The sequence below is a fragment of the Limulus polyphemus genome, unplaced genomic scaffold (assembly GCF_000517525.1).
Source record: "Limulus polyphemus unplaced genomic scaffold, Limulus_polyphemus-2.1.2 Scaffold1246, whole genome shotgun sequence".
Taxonomy (NCBI): domain Eukaryota; kingdom Metazoa; phylum Arthropoda; class Merostomata; order Xiphosura; family Limulidae; genus Limulus; species Limulus polyphemus.
In genome coordinates, this window is record NW_013666856.1 from 160,761 (window position 1) to 186,133 (window position 25,373).

The following is a 25,373-nucleotide window of genomic DNA, read 5'->3' on the forward strand; positions in this document are numbered from 1 at the left end:
CAACAAGAGCCATTACAAACTCATCCATCTAGTAGTTAACTTTCCCACAAGAACGAATCTTGTATTGTGAGTGAAATTGATGATATTCTGTTCCGAACACAATGTAATACAATATGTCATTTGACAGATGAAAACCTTGACTTTCTATTGGTTATAGGTAATATATAATGAAACTTAAGAAAGAAATATCAGTGAAATGTGAGAGAGAGGATGTGACAGGTGGCTGTGGTAGTAGTGTCTAATTTTATATTCAATAGCTCTGTAACCAAGCAAAATTGAAGGCTATAAAAATTATGGTTTGTTTCAACAATATCAATTTTATAGAGAGTATTGTACATTTAATTTCGTACATTTTCGAGGGGTGGTGGATAAAATAGGGATGATGACAAGCTAAGAGAAACTGTGTCACATGGGTCACACTAGCAGAAATTGAGGATTTTTTTAATATTGCCTTTTATAATTAAGAACTTAAAACTTGTATACTATTAAAATATGGATTATTAGCTAAGATTTTATGCTATTCTAATTGGTATAACATAAACAAGAAGTAGTTTAATAAAATTTTGAATGTAAGACACTAAAATCTTGTGTCATGCGCAGTAAAGGGTACCCAGGGTGATGGGGATAATAAGTTGTCTTGCAGTCCATCACCTTTTTTGCACGCTTTTCATTTAAATATCATCTGTTTACATGTAGGTGATACATGTTCTTAGTCTACTCTCAAGTGTAATTATGAAGTTGTATGTGCTGAAATAGTTTTATGATATAGACTAACTGTTGGTCTATGCATTACTGTTAATATATAATAAATAAGTGATTTGGTATCCTTTCAGGATGATTGATGATTTAAATCTTCCTCTAAAAAGACATAGTAAAGTTGAGTATCTCTCTGGTGGAATGAAGAGAAAATTGTCAGTAGCCATTGCTTTTATCGGAGGTCCTCGTGTTGTAATTCTTGATGAACCTACTGCTGGGGTGGACCCCTACTCCAGGAGAGCAATCTGGGATTTTATCATCAAGTATAAGAAAGGTTTGTTGTTTTTCAGTGCTAGCAGATACCCAATAGTTTTAAAATGACTTGTTAAAAACTTTTGTTCATGTTAATATCTATGTGTGGCTTCTTAGAAGTTTTAATAATTAGATCACTGATGAATTTTGTTGATATGTTGATAAAATTGAATTAAATACTAATTACTTCACAATGATACAAAGTGTAAACAGTGATTCATCATTTGGGTACCCTCAGTGAGTGATAGTTTTAGCCATAACCCCAATAATAATTCACAAAATTTGTCTAACTTAGGAGATTTGGGTTAGTTCTGAATCCAAAAACTAAAGTGACAGTCTCACTTTTCCTGTCTGTTGTTGTTCTTTGTTATAGTTGTTTTTTTTTCACTTTCCCTGTCTGTTGTTCTTTGTTATAGTTGTTTTTTTTTCCACTTTCCCTGTCTGTTGTTCTTTGTTATAGTTGTTTTTTTTTCCACTTTCCCTGTCTGTTGTTCTTTGTTATAGTTGTTTTTTTTCCACTTTCCCTGTCTGTTGTTCTTTGTTATAGTTGTTTGTCTCTCTTTTCCTGTGTTATGTTGTTTTTCTTTGTTACAGTGGTTTGTCTCACTTTCCCTGTCTGTTCTTGTTCTTTGTTATAGTTCTTTGTCTCTCTTTTCCTGTCTCATGTTGTTTTTCTTTGTTACAGTGGTTTGTCTCACTTTCCATGTCTGTTCTTGTTCTTTGTTATAGTTCTTTGTCTCACTTTTCCTGTCTGTTGTTGTTTGTTAAGGTTATTTGTCTCACTTTCCCTGGCTGTTGTTGTTCTTTGCTAATGCTCGGTTTTCAGCAGATATTATGGCTTCTTAATTAACTTTTTAAACTTATCTTTATAATAATAAAATCATCTATGATAAATAGTGGTCATCTGCTTTAAGAACAGGCTGCTTTCAAAGATTGAACTGTTTTGTATGATAAAGACATCCTTTTATTTTTGATATGTGATTCACCTGTGAACTTCTGATCAAAAAATTGTATTTTAAGCCCCCTACTGCAAAGCATTGCAGAGCAGAGTATATTGGTTTGCTTCTGACCATATTTTCCAACCTTATGGGCAGGATATCTCAAGATTTAATAAATGGATTTTGACCAAACTTAAACAATAAGTTTTAAGTACAAAGTTCTAGACCTTTTCAGCTTTTGAAGGTCATAGGTCAAAAGGTCAGTGGCACATTGAAAATCTTCTATAACCTAAATGATATTTCAACACAGAAGGAGTGGTTTTTGTTTCAGTGGAACTTTAGGTAAATTAGATATAGTAAGTCTCAGAACTTGAATGGACTGCAACTGCCTGTTGAATGAGGGGGGGATGTTTTGCCTTATGTACTGAGGATGAATGGATATTTTGAAGATCATGAGTCAAAGTTCAAGGTCAAAAGATCACTTGTACAAAAAAAATTTGCCCCAATCTGTATCATCAAATTGAGGGGGACTTAAACATATAGTATAACATTAATGAGGACATAAATATTTCATAAACACAATTTGCAAATGTTCGTGAACAATTACAAGTATGAGGTAAGCAACATTTATTTAAATAGTTTTGCTCATATACAAAATTAAAAATGATCAAATTTAATCAGTGATAGACTGTGAATTGCTTAGAAATGTAATTTTTATATCAATATTTAATACAAAGTTTTTAATCATTTTCATAACAGAACGCACAATCTTAATGACAACTCATCACATGGATGAAGCAGACGTGTTGGGAGACCGAATTGCCATCATTACCAATGGCCAATTGAGATGTTGTGGTACATCGTTATTTCTTAAAAACAACCTTGGAGAAGGATACCACCTGTTTCTGGTTAAAAAAGTTTCTAGTGCTGATGATGAATCCCCAGTTTTAAGTAGTAAGTGAGCCAAAAACATTACACATTGGTGCAAAGATTATGTTAGATTTAAAATGTTTTTAATGTATTTTGATAAAAATATGCTGTATATTCTGACACACAACTTTCGATTTTTAGTAGCTTAATGCTGTAATGAATGAAATAGTTTAAAGGAGGGAGTGCAAGACAAGAAGAAACTACTGTATAAGTAACAATCTTCTGATTAATTTTATGATCCTAAATACCTTTTGGTCTGTGTTTCAACTTATGTAAAATTGTTTATTTTCACACAGCTTCTTGAAATATATGCCAAATTAACCAGCAGAGAAGGAGTCATTCTTACAGTACTGTTATTGATGTACGGAGTGAAACGTACATTTGTGGGTAAAATGTTAACACTCAATATAAAAATGCAGTCCTTGACTAATTTTATTTTATCAAACTAAGCAAAATTAATTGTACCAGAAAGATGCTTGTCCATGATACTAAATTTAAGTATTTTCTAAATAACTAAGAACAATTCTTAGTCAGATTCATATTTTCTTTTATTTTTTTTTGTTATAAATACTTTTCTTCCTTCTTTAGATTGCTCAGAATCCAAAGTGACCTCCTTCATAAAGCGACAGGTTTCTATGGCCACACTGGTATCCGAAAGTAAACATGAATTGCATTACGTTCTTCCGACAGAAGAGCTGAGAAAGGGTAGTTTTGAGAAACTTTTCAAAGCTCTGGAGATTAACTTAAGTGAACTGGGAGTGTCTAGCTATGGTATCAAAAACACTACTCTTGAGGAGATATTTCTGCAGGTAGCTCAAAGTGGATTGGGTAAATATCAAAGTATTTATTGCTAATTAAATGTTTTCTGGAAAAGAATATTTACTGTAAGAGAAATTAAATGAGATAATTGAAATTTGAATGTTACTCAAATAATCACTTTGAGTATTACAGCATTTGCTAACAGTATATACTTTAAAATGTTCTAATTGCATTAAAGATTAAAAAAATTTGAAAATTGATTTTAGTTGATAACTTAAGAAATATGATAGTTTGTAGACGATTTTTGTGTTTATTCAGTTAAAAGAGAGTATGATATTTACATCTGTAAGTCCTTTTACTTTGTGTGTTTCATTTTGTAGTTAGTTCAAGTTCAGGTAGTTACAAATCCAACAGAAGCAGTCACAAGAGCTCCCCTGTCAAAGATTTTACTTCTTTATTTGAAATGAAATCAGATGATAAACAAACTGAGCCACATGAGAGTGGAGACACCATCAACAGTAGTGTTCCTCTAATAGAAGGTAGCAAGTGTCATGAAGGGGTTGGAAAGGCAGTTCCTGAAGGTGAAGTTCTGGATGATACATTTGGAAACAACCAAGATGAATTTTATAATGTAGCAGAGGGTAACCAGGAACAAAGTAGGTTAAACATGGTTTATGTGATTTTCTATAGCTTGTTTTAGTTTAAACTCCAACCAATTTCAAAGTTTGTATTAGTGCTTCAGATTAAATATTTTAAATGTTGAACATTGTGACATGAATTACTTAATTTTGTAATATGCCAATTTTTTTTTTCTTTCACTTCAACAATGCCAAAATAAGAAGCAAAGGTCACTATTTTATTTTAAGTCTTGCTTAATATTTGTGTTTTCTTTTAGTCAGATTTTATGCTGCATAGTATATACAATATTTTACTATTATTTACTCTGCTTTAAGAACTTTTCTGGTCTATATCATCATAGTTTCTATTAGTTGTTTTACGTCATCTGTGTTCTTAAAGATATATACTTTATTATTTTTTAGCATCAACTGAGACTATCAGTGTCTGGGAAGGAGCAGGATCCTATCAGGTCCATGGGAAGTTTCTTCTGATTCAGCAGTTTTTAGCTATTTTGACAAAACGTTACTACTGCACAAGACGAAATTGGAAGGGCTTATTTTCTCAAATTCTACTGCCGGCCTTCTTTGTGATTGTTGCTATGTCTGTTGCCCTCACAGCACCCAATATAGAAGACCTACCACCAATCTTTCTTAGTCCTTCTCAGTACTACAATTACACCCAACCTGATGGTAACGTCATATCTTATGCAAATCATAATCAAGATGAACTATATCCAAAGTAAGTTGGCAAGTTAATTCATAATATGATTATTGTGTATTGTTAATGCACTGTATTGGTTATTTTAATATTAAATGACTGACTCATTTCAGTGCAGAAAGTTGTAATTTTTCGTTTCAGTAGGGTTTATGTAAAGTATTTTGTTGATAATGTAAAATGTATAGTTTATGATAAGAAAAATCATGTATTTTTCCTTGTTTACATTTCATTATACAGTAGCGAGTTGTGAAACTAACAACAGAAACATGCAAGTATAATTCATAAAGAGCAACCAAAAATAGTCTGGGTAATGGAACAAGGCAATGCATAAATTTATATTTAAAGAGATATATATATAATAGAATAAGAAATTCTCAAGTTTTTTAACTGAAAGAATTTTACAATTGAAGATTTGTAATTTTGTTGTAATATTCTAGGAAATAGAATATCAGGCACACCTGGAAAAATTATTAGCAGGCTAAATTTGTTTTAAAATGAACATTTTGATATAAAAGCCATTAATTAAGATATTGCCTCATTACTTTGTAGAAGAAATTAAGATATTGTCTCATTACTTTGTTGAAGAAATTAAGATATTGTCTCATTACTTTGTTGAAGAAATTAAGATATTGTCTCATTACTTTGTTGAAGAAATTAAGATATTGTCTCATTACTTTGTTGAAGAAATTAAGATATTGTCTCATTCAATATCTTAATTTCTTCAACAAAGTAATGAGACAATATCTTAATTTCTTCAACAAAGTCCTCATTACTTTGTTGAAGAAATTAAGATATTGCCTCATTACTTTGTTGAAGAAATTCCACATCATGGAAATTTAGTGTTATAAATAGTAAAAAGATAACTCATTGTTTAGCTTTATACTAATACAACAAAACAAACAATTTAATTATAAGGTAAATTTTAACCCTCTTGCTATGGGTAGGTCAAACTGCATGTCACAGTTTTTAGAGTTACATTCAAAGTTTAATTAAACCACTTTATTATCATTGTATACAAATCAAATTGCTTTAAACTTAGTTAATAAATCAAATTTTAATTTTGTAAAAAAAAAAAAAAAATTCTCTTGGTCTTCCCTCTTTTCTAATTTATTTAACACCCCTTTGAGAAGTATGGAATTTAACATAAATTACTCAGGCAAAGCATAATTTTTATAGCCTTTGATATCATTTGTTTACAGAGCCCTAAACTATAGAATCAGACTTATTGCCACACCCACATGTCCCATCCTCTTTTTCACAAATTGCCATAAGTTCTCTCTGATATTCTATAACCAATAGAAAGCCAAATTTTTAATCCATCAAATGACATACTATATTACAGTGTTTTCTCTAAAAAGTATTATCTATTTCACCTACAGTTTGAAAATTTCTCTCACAATATTCACATCAACAAGTTTAGCTAAATTTTTCAAGGCTCTTATCATATAGTTAGAAATCCAGAAAAATTATGATAATTATAGGACATTGGTTCCTTTGTGGGTGTTATTATTGTATGTTCTTAAGTATTTTATGTAAGTAAATAAAATTATTTAGTGTACTAGTACCATTAGTATAAATAAGAAATAACAGTATGCTTAACTTTCGTCAACAACAAATACACAACATGACACATATAAATACCATACTTCTTGTTCTTCGTCTTTATTCTTTATTTATTATTATAAATGTAACTAAAATTAAAAAATTAGGAATTTATTAGGTTTAGATTAGGTAAGATAATGAAAAATAACAGTGTGCTTAACTTTCGTGTGCAACAAATAAACAACAGGACACATGTAAATACCATACTTCTTGTTCTTCGTCTTTATTTATTCTTATAAATGTAACTAAAATTTAAAAAATAGGAACTTATTAGGTTTAGATCAGGTAAGATAATAAAAATAACTAATAATTATTCACGAGTTATGCTAGCGAATAGCTCTTGCATTACACAATTCATTACAGTAACTTGAGCTATGCATTTGCCGAGTGATTTAAAACTTGTGTGGTGGAATTATTAGTTAGACATGGATCAAAGTGCAATCAGGGCTCGGCATGGCCAGGTGATTAGGGCGCTTGACTCTCAATCTGCGGGTCATGGGTTCAAATTCCCGTTACACCAAACATGCTCGATCTTTCAGCCTTGGGGTGTTATAATGTGACAGTCAATCCCACTATTAATTGGTAATAGAGTAGCCCAAGAGTTGGTGGTGATGACTAGCTGCCATCCCTCTAGTCTTACACTGCTAAATTATGGACAGCTAGCGCAGATAGCCCTCGTGTAGCTTTGCGTGAAATTCAAAACAAACAAACAAAGTGCAATAAAAAATAATATTTTAATTTAACCCTTATCGCTATGGCTAGCGGTTGAAGGGCATGCCATCACATTTGTACAATTACATTTAAAATTTTACTAGACAACTATTTTATGAATGTATGTCAATAAATTTGGCACAAAATTGTAGTTTATAATTCAAATTTTAGTATTATACATTATTTAATTTCTTATTTTAAAAGTAAATATTTAAAAATATTTACTAAATATCGATTTTTGTGTGTCATGTGGTACGTTAGCTACTGCTTTTGTTCAGATTACATTTTATGATACCCACAATACAATGTCCATAGGTTCTTACAAAACTCAAATCACCAATATTGACAAGCTAGAATATGAAATACAAACCTCATACTTTTTCTATTTACTGAGATATTATATTTAGAGAATCCATCACAGTGGCTCTGCCCACCTCTTCCTCTTTTGGAAATACTTGTCTACGTACACCCACTTCTCTCAATTACATGTTTATAACCAGTCAAAAGCACTCTTGCTGAGCTACATAATTCTGCCAGTCTTGATAAAGTATTTATGTGGGTAAAGCCATATTTTCTGTTGTAAGTATGAAGAGTGGAGTCAAGGTGAAATGGTGATCAGAAATGAGAGTTTTTAGACCTAACTATAGCTTACTTATAAAGCCTTAGTTACAGTGCAATTTTGTAGTAATAGTATAGGAACTTATAATTTTTTTTTGTTGTTTCAAAATGCATATATAAAACCTACAATTTTTGTTTCTTTTACATTCTTCCACATGTGAAATTCGACAAGGCTTAGTAAGTACAACACATGAGTACAAAGAAACTTCCTAACATCGCAAGTAATAGAAATCATTGTTTTTTATTTACCAGTCTATGTTTTAAGAAAACTGAAATTTATTTATAAATAATAATAACATATATATACATATGTAAAGGATAGAAACCAAACTTTGATTGTATTTTTACAAAAGCCTATAACTAGAGATTTCTACTTTGTAAAGGCCAGATTTATGCTATTTGAGAGCTGAATGTGTTCCACATGATATACAACTTGTATGGGAGTATTGTTAGCCAGAGACGGTTCAAAAGCCAATAAAACAAAAAATTAATAAATATAAATAGATGTATACTATTAAGAGATTTAAGCTATTTAAAATAAACACTTGGGGTTTCCTGTTACAATTCTTTAAGGGAAAAAGGGTAATTTAGAGGTATTTCCTAATTGTTATGGTGGTTACGAAGTCAGTCAAATTGACTAATCTCATACAGAGTTACAGTAAGGAAAATAACAGATAAAATATAGTTTTCTATAAAAGATTTTGATCATTACATAAAGGAAATTTGACAATTTTGAGATGAAGAAAAGTATTTTTAATCTTAAAATCAAATTTACTTTCCATGTGATAGTAAATATTTTAAAAGCAAATCTTTAATTAAAAATCTGAATATACTTAATTAAAAAACCTTTATATTTTGTGTATGAAAGCCTTGTAATGTTTACTGATAAAATGCAAAGTTTTGTGAAGATACACATACGTTATCAAAAGTTATAGTGTGACTATTCTTCGTAACAGTATTCATATGTTTGATTCTTTTAACTCTTTGACTATGGGTCTGTGTGCATTGCACCCAGCCCATAACCACCAAAGTAACCATGACTTTAAGCTATTTAGGTTAAACAATTCTAGTTTCCTGTTACAATATCCAGTCATTCTAGAAAGAAAAAAGGGTAATTTTGAATTATTTCTTTTTTCTTTTATGGTGGTTACAAGGTCCATCAAACTTACTAAATGCATATAGAGTAAGAGAAAACATAGATAAAATATAAAGTTTTACTAAAAAAGTTTCATATTTATGAGGTTTTCAAGATTATGTAAATCAGTCAACAGTCTAACTCCATATATTCATGGACAAATTTTAGTAAAAATACTTATTTAAAAAATCTTTTTTTTTGTTGTTGTTGTTTACAAAAGACTTGTAATGTTTGCTAAAAGTTTGCCAAATTTTGTGGAGATGCACAAAACATATTAAAAGCTATAGTACAGAAACTGATGGTCACTTTGGGGTCACAAGGTTGGTTTAATCCACCTAGCCCATGGTGAGAGGGTTAAATGTATTTCATTTTGGGTCATAACTATTTTACCTTCTTGTTTAAATTTTTATATTAAGATTTTTAAAACTACTGATATTTCTGTGAATATTATTACAAAACTTTCTTTTCCAGGTGGTCTAAAGATGCTCTTTCTAATGACTTAGTCAGAACTCTTCATATGCCCTCTGGTGTGGGGGCAACTTGTGTGCTCAAGTCACCCTTCAATAATAGCTTTGACAGTCATAAGCTCAATTTTTCTGTGAGGAACTTTGAATTGCTTTCTGCCTTTTTTGAGCCCATGTGTCAAAGTGTTTTTGTGCCAGGCCTCCCTTTAGAAAATTTTGTTCCACCACTGCCTACCGTCAGCCCTTTTGAAAAAGATGATCTTTATACACACAGTGGAAGAGAAAATGGATCCTGGATCCTGACCACAAGTTAGTAGATATCTAAAACTTGTAATTGGTTGTCTATCCAGTTCAACTTCATTAAGATAATAAGTAATTTTATATGTCTAAAGGATTTAACTATTGTCAGTCCTCCCAGTGACCCTGCTTTTCCTAATTTTTTCTTTCCAATTCTTAAAGGAAAATTGCTATATTATCCATAAATGGTTTGTTGGGGAGGAAAGGATATTGTGACATAAGTTCCAAGTCTCCTTGCGGCCTATATAATTTTGAATCCTAAAGACCATGCATGTCAGTGACAAAGTGAAGAAAGCTAGTTGTAATATCTTGTGATTGATGATCAAATAAATAAAATGAAGATGTGTGATGATATGATGTAATAGGGCTTATTTTACTTAATAAATAAAAGTGAAGGAAATATTTTGTGGTCCTTTAGTTCACTTTAAATAACAAGTTAATGTTTTCATAATTATTTACACAAACCTTTTAGAATATGCAGAAACTTAACAACCAAAATGCAGAATAATAATTGGTAACCTGGACATGTGCTTTATGTTAGATGACACTTATAATAAGGGAGCTCCAAAAAAGACAACTTGTTGTGTAAAACTAAGTCATATATATATTGCTCTACTTACTATAAAATTCTTCCTATTTGTTCAAAAAATTTTTCCTACATACTTTTATCCTTGCATAGTTTTTATGAACAAGTTGCTGGTATTGTTTGTTTTTATTCATATAATTTCTTTCATACCACGAGGTATGAATTTGCAAGACAGGTATGGATTTTTTTTAATTGTTTTTGACCAAATAAAGCTCAGCTACATGGACTGAAGTATTAACTTTGCTTCCAGTTTTCTTAGATGGACTATACATCATTTATCTTTTGCTCTACTTATTTTGAGCATGAATTCTTGAAATACATATGTGTATATTTTCAATATTTTGATAAGTAACCAATTACTTATAGACAGCAGTTATTGTTTTAAATAGTAGACATGATTCAGAAGAAAGACTGTCTTTTATGCTAATCTGTTTTAACTTTTTCTGATTTGATTTCTTTCACAGATAGACATTGTCAAGAATTAATAGACTTAACATTTCAATTGGCATTGATTTATAGAATAATTAATGCTTGTAATACCTACAGGTAACACCCAAACATTAGAGAGAGAATTGGTAATTAGTACAATTTACATGATGTAAATATATATAGTTATTCTCTTATAATGTAACTTTTGTTTGTTTTTTGTACAGTAAGAATTTGATAATTTTTGTGTTACTATTTAATATTTATTTACAGAAATATATTTTGGTTATAAAATGGACTCTTTTTCTTCCAATTCACAAATAGTTACCTGTGATTTAAAACAAAAAAAAAGTATAAAACTTATATAAGACAGAAATACAGAACTGCCTAACCTGAGTATTTTACAAAGGTAGACCTTTCTATATCATAGTCTCAGCACTTAGGCTATAGAGTTTTGTATTTTCGTCATAAATTGATTTTTTAAACCTGATGTTTTCCTAACGTAATGAATATACTTTGATTGGTTTAAACCATCACTAAACTGCTGTATTTTAACCTCATATGTAGTACATGATATTCTGAAGTAGGTCTACAGTCAAAAGTTTTGTTTTGTGAGGTGTTTGAAGGTTTAACAGGGTAAATTTAATTGGAAAAAAGTCGTATGTAAGTGTTTTATGGATAATCAGATTTATCTAAATATTGGATTTTGCACACATTTTGCTTATTTTGCCATCATCATGATTGCTTAGCATATTTTAGTTTCAACACATCATATTGAAAATATTGGGAATATTCAATTAATGTTCAGATAAGGCATTAAAGCTTGTGATAATAAATATATTAAGAATCATTATGGTGAACTCTTTCTTGTATTTATAAATAATATTCAAAATTCAGATAAGGTGGTTTTTATTTTTTTTCAAAATAATTTATATTCTTAACTTGTAGAATGAAGTGTTAAAAAATTTTGAAGACAGTTCTCTCTCTCTTTCTCTCTCATTTCTTTTGTAAAAGCAAACTGTTATCTGTTGACAGTGCCTCCTGGCAGTAAAGACAGGTACTATCCCTATTGCCATTGCTCTAAGGACAAAACAGGATTTATATGTCAATCTTATGGGTACAAAGATCCCCCTTTTTTCAAAGCGGTGACAGGTGATATTCTTCTTGACATCAGTGGACAGAATGAGCACGAGTATTATCTTTATACAACTGACATGTTTAGGCTACGAAGGTATGTTTGATCCTGGGATTCATTGATTTAGATAATTTTATCCATTTACTCTTTTAATGGAAATTATCTATGATGTAATGCAAAAAATCTGTAATTGATGTTGCAAGTTTACAAACCAACAATATGACTTTATAATTTAAGTAGTAAGTTATATTGAGGTGCATACGATAAAGCCATCCATTCATATTATTTCAAGATCTTGGCTAAGGTCAATATAAAAAGGCAGTCTTTGTATTAAATGTTGCATTTGAAGTTACTGATGTGAAAGTATCTACCAGTAATTTATTACACAATTTAGAACAAAAAGCAAAATTTTGACTCTGTAATTTTAATTCTTGAGTGAATAAGTCAAGCTGTTTGGTAGTTTATTACTCTTACAGGTAAATTCCATAAATATTGAAAAAAGTTTGCTTGAATTTTAAGTATGTTGAGCATATTCTTATTACTAATTCAGTAATATTTTATTTTTTCTATCTCTTCAAGGAGTTTATTTCCATAATAGAGATACTTATTTTAAATAGGAAAGGTTAGGTATTTAATTAATTTATTTATGTGAGCAGTATTTGATTATGAACCATCGTATACCTTGAGTTATTTTATTAACATCTAAAAAAAAAAAAATTTTTATCATGTTGATGTATTTACTTATTTCTGTATCAGGAAGAGGCTATGATACAACTGTTAGATTAAATATATAATGCGAGACATGAACTGTGGAGATGGATTTAGTCAAAAATAATACAACAGAAAACTTCACCTTGAGTTAGGAACAGTTAAACATTTCTTTAAGTATCACAATATGACTTTAATTACGTTTTTAGTATTAATTGACTTAAGTAAAAAATGTATTTTTTTGTACATTAAGTAGAATTTGTGCAATATTGATTTCAGCAGATTGTGATGTTTTATCACGTTTACCAGTTTCAGCATAATGCAATTTTTTTTTCTCATTTGCTGCTGATGTAAGTAATGTTTCAACAAAGATCTTGTGATCTTACTGACCTGATAAACTGTTGTAACATACAAGGGTAGATTTAAATCAGAGTTATACTACTTTTCATTATGTACTGTTTTTACCAGATTACACAATTAAAACCTCAGTTTTATTACGAATAGTAACCCAAAAGAAATAATATACTTTTAAGGATAAAGTGGAATCACTGGTACGCATGCAAATATCCAACAAGTCCTTCTTAGTAAATCATTAGATCAGTAATAATAACAAATTCATGTATAGATCATAATGCCTGGGGAATAAAACTAGTAATTTGTGATGGTATATTTATAAGTTACCGTATATCTAGTGTGGAGGAATTCTGATACGATACATTACCTATTCTCATTCGGTGCTGCCCTCTATCTGCAAATATTTGTTTGTGCATGCCACAAGCCTTGAAACTCCCACCCATTTGGATTGACTAATTCCAGTGCAAATTATCATGCAACAATCCTCCACTAATAAGAGTGCAACACACTCTCTTAATGCATGAGACTCCCTGTATTCAATTCTACCAACTGTCACTTCTCATGTTACAATGTTTAGTTTGTGCTCTCTTCAAGTGTTTTATTTTAATTTTTTCTGTATCTTTGTGTTAATTTTTCTCAATAAGTTTACTCTTTCTTATACAATAGTGATACTTGTAACTTGTTGAGTTATTTCATAGTGGAATTATTTTATATTTCTACCCAGTTAAGGAACTTATTACTTCATTACAAAAACTTTTTATTTGTTTCTGCCAACACATTTGTGTTTGGTTTTTCATTTTGCATTATGAATTCTGTTACAACTTCAGAGGTTATATGTTCTATTAGCACATTTACACAGGCTTCGGGTTGCAATATTCTGCAGGAAGATTTTTGGGTTTACTTCGCTGGGAGATTGATTGTTCAATGAACTGACTTTCATCAGGCCTCGCCTCGAGTTTAGGGGCCCACGCATTTGAAATACAGCTTTGGACTTTGGAAAGATAATATGTTCTACTGTTATGGTGTTTGAATAATTTTATTGTTAATATTATTATCTGTAGTTATTTGGGTTCCATAACATAAGTTTCATTAGATTGGTTAATGGTCCTAGTTAAGTTCAGGTTAGCAATTAGTCTTAGTTGTATCTTTTCTCCTATACCATTTGTTTAGGCTTACCATGGTCTTTGTTATTTTAGGATTAGCTCTAATTCATCTTACTGGTAATGGTATATCAATCATTAGTTTAACTATATTGTTTTTTCTTCTATACAACATGTCTCATACATATGTTATTGTTACTACACTCATCCTTAAAATTATACAATCACGTGTATATCATTTTCATTATTATTTATCTGTTATCTTTCTTCTTATTCACTTGGTTTGTGTGGAACCCTTGAGATGGGGTCCATACATACTTCTCCCAATATTGTACATACTTATTGTTCGATTAAGTTTTTATTTTAGCTTTTAGTGATATCCTTTGTTCTGTATTGTTTGATTAGTCTTCACCAATGTTTATTTTCGGTTTACCTGTAGTTCTACTTCCGGGTTAATCAATAATTAGGTTAAATATTTTGTTCGATTAGGCTTAATAAATGTATTATTTTTGGCTTACCCATGGTTCTATTTATGGGTTAATCGATACTTAGGTTAAATATCTTTTCTTCAACACATAGCATTACATGCACATGTTTATTTCACTATACAATTTCTTAATTCTTTTTCCGCTGTATCGACTATTTCATTTTTGTCTTTCTTTATAGTTTATACTTGTTACCATTAATTTCGTTTGTGAGGGCCCCTGGGGGCCGGGTCCACTGTATCTGCTTGCAGTATTGCTTGCTTTCCTCCTATAATGGCTGAACCCATTTTCTGATGACCTGTATCTTATCAATATTCCTCCTTTTAGTCTACTTCTTTGTCTGTAATTTTTTCACTTCCTCCCTTACCCATTGGGCTTGGATTGTGATTCAATTGAACCTTTATTCCATGTCTCTTTCTTCTCATCATCACTTCCTGATGTCTTCTCTCCAATCATGTACCTGCCCTTTTCCCTGCATGCCTACCCTGCCATCTATTGGAGGTACTTTGTATGTTGAGCACTGGGTTTACATCTCATACATTCATCTCCCATTCTCTGCTTTGGGTAGCTGTTTTGTTTCTTCCTTGTCAGGGCACTGTAATCCACCTGTTGTCATCCTTCACTCTTTCATGAGACTGTGACTGAGTAAGTTACCTTTTAGTATATATACCTCTTATTTTTCAGTTTTTCAGAGGCATGTCTCTCTTCTTTTTTTTTCTCTTTATGGATCTTGCTCTGTAGCAAGTGGTGCTTGTCCAGGTATAGTTAAACTATTAAAAACTGCACTGTAAGGCCATGATGACTTGACATTTATAATTCCATGGCCATATAATGCACACTGTGGATATGGGGTGTTTCATAAGATCGCTTGTAGGTTTATCCTCAAGATATGTTTCCTTCATTAGTTTGCCCGGTCCAGACCATGCTCACCTATGTACTACATGGGTAAAGCAGAAGGGGATAGCTGCTCATCTCTGCCATGCCATGTATTGAATAAATTGGTATGGTCTGCTTTTCTAAATAGGGTTTTGTGGTCACCTATTGCATTGTCTCAGGTGTTGTCATTCCACTGGACTCTCCACTGCACTTTCTTCCCCTTTTTTTCTAGTGGAGTTTGAAAGTCCTTACCACTTTCCAGTTTCAAGCCACTGGGGTGGTGGACCATGGAGGTAACCTCCATAATTGGTTAATGAAATACAAATAATATGTATAAATGATTATAAAACCATTCAGTTGAAAGTAGGGCAGTCGTGTTTTGCTGGTGTAGATGTGATATCCTCCTCTATATAACATGGGAGTAAGCTGTCGAAATTGTAGTTCACCCCTTTGATTGAGATTCTTCAACCCACCCCCACGTGGATGTCGGTTTCCAGTGGCTGGGTTTTGGATTTAGATCTGAACAATCAACATAAGTCCTCAAACATGTATCACTCTATTTCCTCACTCACTTATACTATTTTTACTCCATCTGTGTTGTGGGTCATTGTGGAGGTACTTGCAGATTACTACAGTTTTTTCCCCTTCCACTGTTCTTCCATACTTATTATTTCAAGGATGATACTGCACTTATATCTTTGAGTGAGATGGTTTACATTCCACAGACATCTTTTCAATGCCGGATGTCAAGTTCTCAGATTGATCATTTAATTTCTCATATTGTTATCATGTGCTAGTTCATAAGTCAGGGGATACAAGATTTCCTCCGGTCTCATGAACTTGAGATGAAGATGGTAGGATCCTCTTTCATATCCCCTCTAGATGGCAGGGTTTTGGTTTGTAGTTGACTTACCAATGGTATGATCCTCATCCTACCTCCATGTGGATATCAGTTCCCACTGGCATGATTTTTGGATGTAGTTGACTTGCTGTGTATGGTCCATCATGCCCTAGCCACTCTACACCTAGGGGCACATTTTTTAATCTTACCCACTTTTATGTTTTCAGAAATTAAGTTTGATAAATAATGTATGGTTTGGATCACTATCCAGCCATAGTTCTCTCCCATTTGGATGTGCTCCTCCATCTTTCTGCCCATATATGCAACATCTTTCCACAATGGGCAAAGAGTATTTCTGGTTCAGAAGTAGTGCAGTCTCCTATGTATGATCTTCAACTCTGAAGATCTCCTTTTGGGGAGTGTTCTTTCTATACTTCTTTCTTTCCCTCATACTGGTCCCTCCACCTATTCAATGTGTGATTCTAGCTATTTATGTGAATGGAGGTAATGTACTGTATCCGAAGCTATAATTTTCCTATACTGAAAATGTATGTTGGATAGGTACTTTACCTCCTCTCACCCTTTCCACCCCTCATCCCCACTGAAAACCGGTGCTATCATTTTCTGCTAACACTGGAACTGATAGTTCGGTGGAATTGAATAGAGGGAGTCGCATGCATTAAGAGTGTGTCGTGCTCTTATTGGTGGAGAGTTGTTGCATGATAATTTGCATGCAAGACACATTGGAATTAGTCAGTTCCAGATGGGTGGGAGTTTCGAGGCTTGTGGCATGTGTAAAAAAAAATATTTTAACATAGAGGGCAGCACTGAATGAGGTAAGTACCTATCGTAAATACATTTTCAGTATAGGAAAATTATAACTTTTGAATCAATACAGAGTGAGTTTAGATAATATTTGTAAAATAAAGGAGAATCATAGAGATTATACTATGTGAATGTCTACTGAGAAATAGCTTTATAACTACAGTAAATTCAAACTTAAAGTTTTAATATAGTGGTAATGTTGACCAGAAAATAAGAAAACAGAAATAATTTCTGTAAATCTAGTATATCCAGAGTTTTTGTCCAACATTTCTGTAAGAAAAAAATATAAATAGCTTTTAATTTTTAAAGTGTTTTATGATGCAGTTATTGCATAGAAAATAAAGCACCCCCCAACAAAAACAAACAAAATCTAAATGAAACATATCCTTCTTCCGGGAGTTGCTAATTAATAAACTATGTAAGCATTTGATCAGTCAGTGTGTTGACATTCAGCCTTTAACATAAGGAATACTTATTGCTGATTGCCTCGATTCATGCAGACAAACAAGATCTCTGTACTTTTATTCTTTACATTTAGTTTCAGTTTTTTTTGTTATTTAATTCTTGTGTTTGATAATGGGACATGAGGTTCAGAGAGAATTGTATGATTTTTTTTATTACATTGTATGTTTGGCTTTTATAATTTCTTTCAGAACTAAATGTACGGCACTCTAAATACCTTTCTTTAAATGACTGTGATAAAAAGAAATGAAAAATTATTTCTTCAGCATTTACCATTCTCCTATGCTGTTATATTCTTATTTGTATAGAAATTGATATTCATTTCCTAATATTTATTACAAGTTTTTGAGTTCTTTTTTCAACACTTAAATTTTGTTTTATATAGATATGGAGCTTTTTCATTTGGCCTAGTTAAAGATTACGTACCTCCCAATTTTGGAGAAAATGCACCTCCACTTTTTAGGAAGATTGCTGTTCGTAACATTGCCAAAGTAAGTTCAGGTTCTTAGAATTGAAGTTTCACTAATATATGTTGCTGAAATAACACTAAATATGTTTTCTCTTTACTGTATTCATAGTGTTAGAGGTGTTTTGGTCCTCAGAAAGTAACTTCCAAAGACGGGTATAAGGTGTGAACAGTGCAAAAACTAACAGTTGATATTATGTCTGTGCTTTAAAATGTAATTCAAATTTTGTTATTTCTCTTTTGGATTGCTACAAAATGTTGGACCAGTTTGATATTTATTTCAAGTATATATGGCCTGAAAATTAAAACAAAATTATTTTGATTTGTCATATTACACTTTAGAAGAATCATTTTGAGTATGTTTAGTTTATTACTCCTTCACCCTAAGATGAATAAAACAACGGTGTATTTTCAACTGACATTGATGATGGGAATGACTAATTAAAAACAGAGAATATTGAATAATTTTACCAAAAACTTTAGTAACATCCAACAAAAAGTAATTACAACACAAGTTCTCATTCTTGTGGATCTTTTTATATTTGTTAAAGTAAATTGAATATTCAGCATTTGTTAATATATGTATTACGGCAACATAACTAACTTTTTTCTGCTTTTAGAAAAATTTTAAATCTTAAAGATTATGAATTAATGAAACTATTATTGATCTAAGTTAAAAATAATGCACATTATATTAAGTAATAATACAGGTCTTTTACATTTCTGATGCTTTCATTACAGATATGGTACAACAATAAAGGATTTCACAGCATTCCTATCTATATTAACAGCATGAACAATGCCATCCTTCGTGCTAATCTACCTGAACTGAAAGGAAACCCATCAGCTTATGGTAGGTGAATTAAAAGGAAGTTTAATAAAACATACACAAATTGACAATTGAAGTAGAGTGTGTTGAGTGTAATGGCAAAAAAAAAAAAAGATGCATTGAGGAGAAAAAAATTTTTATATTTGTTCAAGCCTTGTTTGGTTTTTAAAGATAGTAGAGTTGGCTTTTGCATTATAACTTTTCAACTTCATTTCAATCAAACTATTTTCTAATTGATAGAAATTGTGTTATTATTATAATTTTCATGAATAAAAAAATAGGATTGATTTATGTAAAATTCTTGAAGATGTTTAATAAAAACAAAGAATAACACCTATCTAAACAGAAAGTGAAACTTGGGAACTATATTTTTTTTTCCTATAGATCATTAAACATTAAAATCTATGACTTAAGTTTATTTCTTTAACACCACTGTCTCAATAGTTTTTAAAAGATATGCATTGTAATGAAAAGGACAAGCTGAAAATTTATTTAATAATATTTATTTTTCAATAGCTACAAAACCATTATCATGAGTACAGACATTTCTTGTGAAAAAGGGTAAATAATTGTGATCAAGCAGTATATATAAGGAAAGTATTAACACCTCAAATCAATAGTTGGGTTATTAGAGTACATGATTTATGTGCTAGTAACCATAAGACTATATTTATTTTGTTAATGCAGGAATAACTGTGATAAACCATCCAATGACTGACACCTCCTACATGCCCTCCAAAGATCAGATGTAAGTAGTTCAGTAAAATCTTACTTAATGTTTTGCTTATGTTTGAACAGAGTAGTTTTTATATTTTTAATTTTATCTGTGTTGAGGTATGCGACAATGTTTTTGAAGGTGTTTTTTAATGGTTTGGGTTTCTTTACAGTTGTTTTTTAAAGATGTGTTAAAAGTTCCCATTTTCTTAATTTGCTTATATAGATTTTATGGATGTGAAAACTGGCCTTTAATCAGCCAGTTATCTGCTGCTTCAAGTCTTTTATTTGTTTCTTTGAAATGGTACTACTTTTTACTTTTAGTACATGCATAAAATCATGGTTTAAAGATGTATCAAAGACAAAATATTGTACTAAAATAATATAGTTTTAAATAATCAAGTGAAGAAGAAGAAGAAAATTGTGGTCTGTTTTAGTTTGTATTAATGATCACATGTGTTTTGTTTATGTGTACTTTATCCTTTGTTTATATTCTTGGGACAAGTGTGGCCTAGTGCATGTTGGATTGTGAGTCTGAAAGTTCATGATTCATGACTAGTTGCCACAAAATCATGGGACAAGTGTGGTCTAGTGCATGTTAAACTGTGAGTCTGAAAGTTCATGATTCATGACTAGATGTCACAAAATCATCCTCCACACTTTTGGAACTTTTAGTGCATTATAAGAGTGATGATCAAATTCCACTATTTAACTAAAGTAGCCCAATAGGTGGTAATGAGTTTATTCTAGTTTATTAGTTCAAAAATATTTATTGTGCAAATGACATTTCACTCACATGTTTACACACATTTTCTGAACTAATCATGTATCAAATTATTTATTTGTCCATGACTTTTTGATTATTAGAGTAATGATATACAAGTCACACCGAAAAATCTATGAACGAAAATACCTTCAGTATTAGACTTAATCTTATTAGTTCCTGATTGGTGTCATATGTATTTTAATATTTTAAGTAAGTTTTCTGGATTAGATATACCCAAATTGCTTGTATGTTTTGGTTATGGGGTCCCTAATATCATATGAATTACAATAAAAAATACCATCATTATTGCACTTAATCCCAGCTGGTACTGTTGGAGTATCCTACTTATTTTTAGTAAATTGTTAAACTGAGTGTGGTAACAGGCAAAAATATAAGGTTACTGAACATGATGCAGTATATGGATCCCACCATTCATAAACAGTATAGAGATAAGTCAGTAATTCAAGGGTTAAAAAGTGTAAGATCAAATTTATTACACCTTAACAAATAACAATAAACCTACCAGAGCTGTACAATAATCTTTCTACCTGGTGTCTATAAACACACAAGATTATCTTAGAAATATTAAAACATCATGGTAAAAAAAGTTTTTTTTTCGTTTTTTTTCTCTCAAATGTGTTTTAGCCTCCAAGGAACTGATGTTCTAATAGCAATCTTCATCATTGTTGCATTGTCCTTTGTGCCAGCCAGTTTTGTCCTGTTCCTGGTTTATGAGAGATACATCAAAGCCAGACACCTGCAAGCAATCAGTGGAGTTAATACAGTCGTCTATTGGGTGGGCAATTACTTCTGGGACATGGTAAGCAAATGGTGTTATTGTGGAGTCTAACACTAAATATTCATTATGATGATATAATGGTATTGTGGAGTCTAACACTAATGATTCATTATGATGATATAATGGTACTGTGGAGTCTAACACTAATGATTCATTATGATGATATCTTATTGTGGAGTCTAACACTAATGATTCATTATGATATAATGTTATTGTGGAGTCTAACACTAATGATTCATTATGATGATATCTTATTGTGGAGTCTAACACTAATGATTCATTATGATGATATCTTATTGTGGAGTCTAACACTAATGATTCATTATGATTATATCTTATTGTGGAGTTAATATTAATGATTCATTGTGATGATATCTTATTGTGGAGTCTAACACTAATGATTCATTATGATGATATCTTAATGTGGAGTCTAACACTAATGATTCATTATGATGATATCTTATTGTGGAGTCTTAACATTAATGATTCATTATGATGATATCTTATTGTGGAGTCTTAACATTAATGAATCATTATGATGATATCTTATTGTGGAGTCTAACATTAATGATTCATTATGATGATGTAATGTTATTGTGGAGTCTTAACACTAATGATTCATTATGATGATATAATGTTATTGTGGAGTCTAACACTAATGATTCATTATGATGATATAATGTTATTATGGAGTCTAACATTAATGATTCGTTATGATGATATAATGTTATTGTGGAGTCTAACACTAATGATTCATTATGATGGTATAATATTTATTGTGGAGTCTAACACTAATGCTTCATTATGATGGTATAATGTTTATTGTGGAGTCCAACACTAATGATTCATTATGATGATATAATGTTTATTGTGGAGTCTAACACTAATGATTCATTATGATGGTATAATGTTTATTGTGGAGTCCAACACTAATGATTCATTATGATGATATAATGTTTATTGTGGAGTCTAAATGCTCCTACACTAATGATTCATTGTTAATTAAGATCAACATGTTTCAAAACATAAATGTTATGAAGAAAAAGTAGTTTTTTGAACATGTGGAGGTTAATTAACTAAAATAATTGGAAATCAATCTCTCATATCTATTAAAGAATGATCAGGATTTATATATCAAATACATTAATGTCACTCAAAACTTGGTCATAGGTTTCTGTGGTGTTTAAAATTAGAACCATTGACTTAGTCACAGGATTCTGTGGGCCACAGAATCCTGTGACTAAGTCAAAGGCTCTAATTTGAAACCCCACAGAATCCTGTGACTAAGTCAAAGGCTCTAATTTGAAACGGTTTCAAATTAGAGCCTTTGACTTAGTCACAGGATTCTGTGGTGTTTCAAATTAAAGCCTTTGACTTAGTCACAGGATTCTGTGGGGTTTCAAATTAAAGCCTTTGACTTAGTCACAGGATTCTGTGGGGTTTCAAATTAGAGCCTTTGACTTAGTCACAGGATTCTGTGGGGTTTCAAATTAGAGCCTTTGACTTAGTCACAGGATTCTGTGGGGTTTCAAATTAAACACAATGGCCCCGTCAATATAATAAAAATAATAAATATATAATGTTATGAGATTTAAGCTATTTAGGCTAAACATTTGTGTTGTTTCACGTTATAACTTGTAGTCATTCTAGAACGAAAAAGCATGAAAACTATAACAAGCATAAAATGGTTGGTCCCAGGGACTGAGCCTGTGCTGAAAGAGTTAATGCTGTTAATATACTGGCTGTGTAAATTTAATGTGAAATTGTGTATCACTAGGATTTTTGTGTTTCACCAAATAAATGTTTTAACAAAAGAGTTAGCATTTCTTTTCAGAATTTTTAGTTCTTAAAAAATATTTCAAAATTTGAGTACTTTTTAACGTATATTATCTATACTTTTTTTTAACACTATTCACATCTAGTGTAACTATGTAGTTCCCGCTACTTGTTGCATCCTCATTCTTCGTGTGTTTGACATTCCTGCATACTCTTCGGACAAAAACTTCCCAGCTGTTGTGTCTCTCTTTTTAATGTATGGGTAAGTTGATGCTGGGAGTACAAATAAATTAGAAAACACCATTATCTACTTTCTGGATATTTTTTAAGTATAGTAAGATTAATGCATGACAATATTGAGTTAATGAATAACTTAAAAGTATTTTGAAAGATCTCGGTATGTCTGAATCAGTACTGCCCATTTACACTATAATAAAATTGCATATGTTTTAAACCTTACTTCCTATAGATTGATTGCTAACAAAGTAACTGGTAGTTTTCTATGTGTTTCTAAACACATACTCGACTACACAAACTTATCTTAGGGTTTATATTTTAATGATTCATTTACATTTTTAAGCTGTCATAAGCTAAACTAAATTTGGCGAAATAGCTTTTCCAAAGAATAATAAGGTTCATTAAACAGATATAAGTTCTGTAAATAGGTTTTTACTTAATGTTATGTATTAGATTCAGTTGTATAAGCTCTATTTTTGAGGTATTGTTTAAAAAAAGTTGTCCTTCTTTAAAATTAACAAATTCAAAATCATATTCAAAGATGTCAAACAATTTTTTTCCTCTTTGAATACATCTCCTGTTACTTTGCAGTTTGAATTGAAAATAGTCAAAAGTTAAAATATTTTTAGCCACAGCATAGCGGCTCAATGAATGGCTCTGAGTTTTTTGTTTTTTTTTCTACATACAAACTTTTAGCTCGTAGCTCCATCTCTTGACCGATTTGAGACCTGCTTACAGCTACAGTTATTGAGAATTCCCTCTTGTTTCTCCTCCCACTCAACTATTCTTTATTAAAATACTTATGCTATAGTTTTCAAGTTCATTCCCTTTGTGACACTGATAAGTGTTTGGTGTGAAGGAGTACTCATTGTAACAGTACTTGTCAATCTGGCATCATGGTAGTATTTATTTTATTATAATACTTGATTCTCTTATGTGGAATGTTAAGTAATGTTTCCTTACTATAAGTGAGTCCTCTTTCACTTGCTGTCAGACCAGAAGAAACTACAAAATAGACATTATTTAAAAATTTGTGCATAATATCTTAACCTTATGGAAAATTAATAAAAAACAAAAAACACAGTATCCATATTATTTACAACAAGTCTGATGTAGACGTCAGTAAATATGAACAGGCAAGTACAGTGCTTGTAAAGTAGGACTGAATAGTTTACCGTTGTTACATTTATTATGTTTTAATGCATAAGCTTTCTTAATGAGACACTTTTACAATTTTTTTTCATTCAGGTGATTAATGGATTAGCTGTCTTATTTTGATTCTGCAACTAATACAACATTTGACTTTACTGTACTTATTCAAATATTTTGCCTAAGACTTGGTCTTGGGAATGAATTAAGGGCACAAGTTATATTTTGATTTCATAATTTGTCATTTATCTTCAGTTACTATTCTTTTATTTTTATTGTTGTTCAAGCTTACTGTAATTAACAAGTCTGCTTTGGTGTTGCTGTGAGGAATTGACTTGTGTACATGAAAATAAGCATTTGGTACTAGCTAGATATTGTATTTTCTGCTGTAGGTGGTCCATCACTCCAGTGATGTATCCTGTTGCCTTCCTGTTTAAGGAACCTAGTACGGCATACATCTTCTTAATTGTAATTAACCTTTTTGTGGGGATTACCTGCATAGTAACCAGTTTTCTTCTAGAAGTTTTCTCTTACAATGCTGTAAGTAATGACTTTTTGAAATTTGTTCTATGTTGGTTCAGGTTTAAATGTAATCTTTTTTGTGCAAGCACTTGTCAATATTATTAATTTAGAAATTTTTTTATAATGAGTTATAAATATATGTGTGTTCTTTTCAGTTTTACAGAGAAGACTGTAGGACTGAAATGGACACATGTAAGTGTCAAATCAATAGTTTTGGAGAGAAAACTGTAGGACTGAAACAGACACATGAAAGTGTCAAATCCATAGTCTTACAGAGAAGACCATAGGACTGAAACGGACACGGGAAAGTATCAAACCCATAGTCTTCCAGAGAAGACCATAAGACTGAAAAGGACACATGAGAGTGTCAAATCAATAGTTTTGCAGAGAAGACTGTAGGACTGAAAAGGACACATAAAAGTGTCAAACCCATAGTCTTACAGAGAAGACTGTAGGACTGAAACGGACACATGAAAGTGTCAATTACATAGTTTTACAGAGAAGACTGTAGGACTGAAAT

At 31.1% G+C, this 25,373-nt stretch overlaps 1 protein-coding gene across 1 annotated transcript in view; it reads left to right on the top strand.

Annotated features, from left to right (window-relative positions):
• LOC106462775 (ATP-binding cassette sub-family A member 2-like) overlaps positions 1 to 25,373 on the top strand; it is a 112,901-nt gene that overhangs the window by 49,419 nt on the left and 38,109 nt on the right. Inside the window, 14 exon segments of the mRNA XM_022390112.1 lie at positions 697 to 740; positions 834 to 1,030; positions 2,706 to 2,900; positions 3,465 to 3,704; positions 4,016 to 4,291; positions 4,676 to 4,991; positions 9,508 to 9,809; positions 11,845 to 12,040; positions 17,981 to 18,086; positions 18,803 to 18,914; positions 19,578 to 19,638; positions 21,016 to 21,190; positions 23,092 to 23,207; positions 24,724 to 24,871. Of these exon segments, the coding sequence (XP_022245820.1) occupies positions 697 to 740; positions 834 to 1,030; positions 2,706 to 2,900; positions 3,465 to 3,704; positions 4,016 to 4,291; positions 4,676 to 4,991; positions 9,508 to 9,809; positions 11,845 to 12,040; positions 17,981 to 18,086; positions 18,803 to 18,914; positions 19,578 to 19,638; positions 21,016 to 21,190; positions 23,092 to 23,207; positions 24,724 to 24,871 (2,484 nt within the window).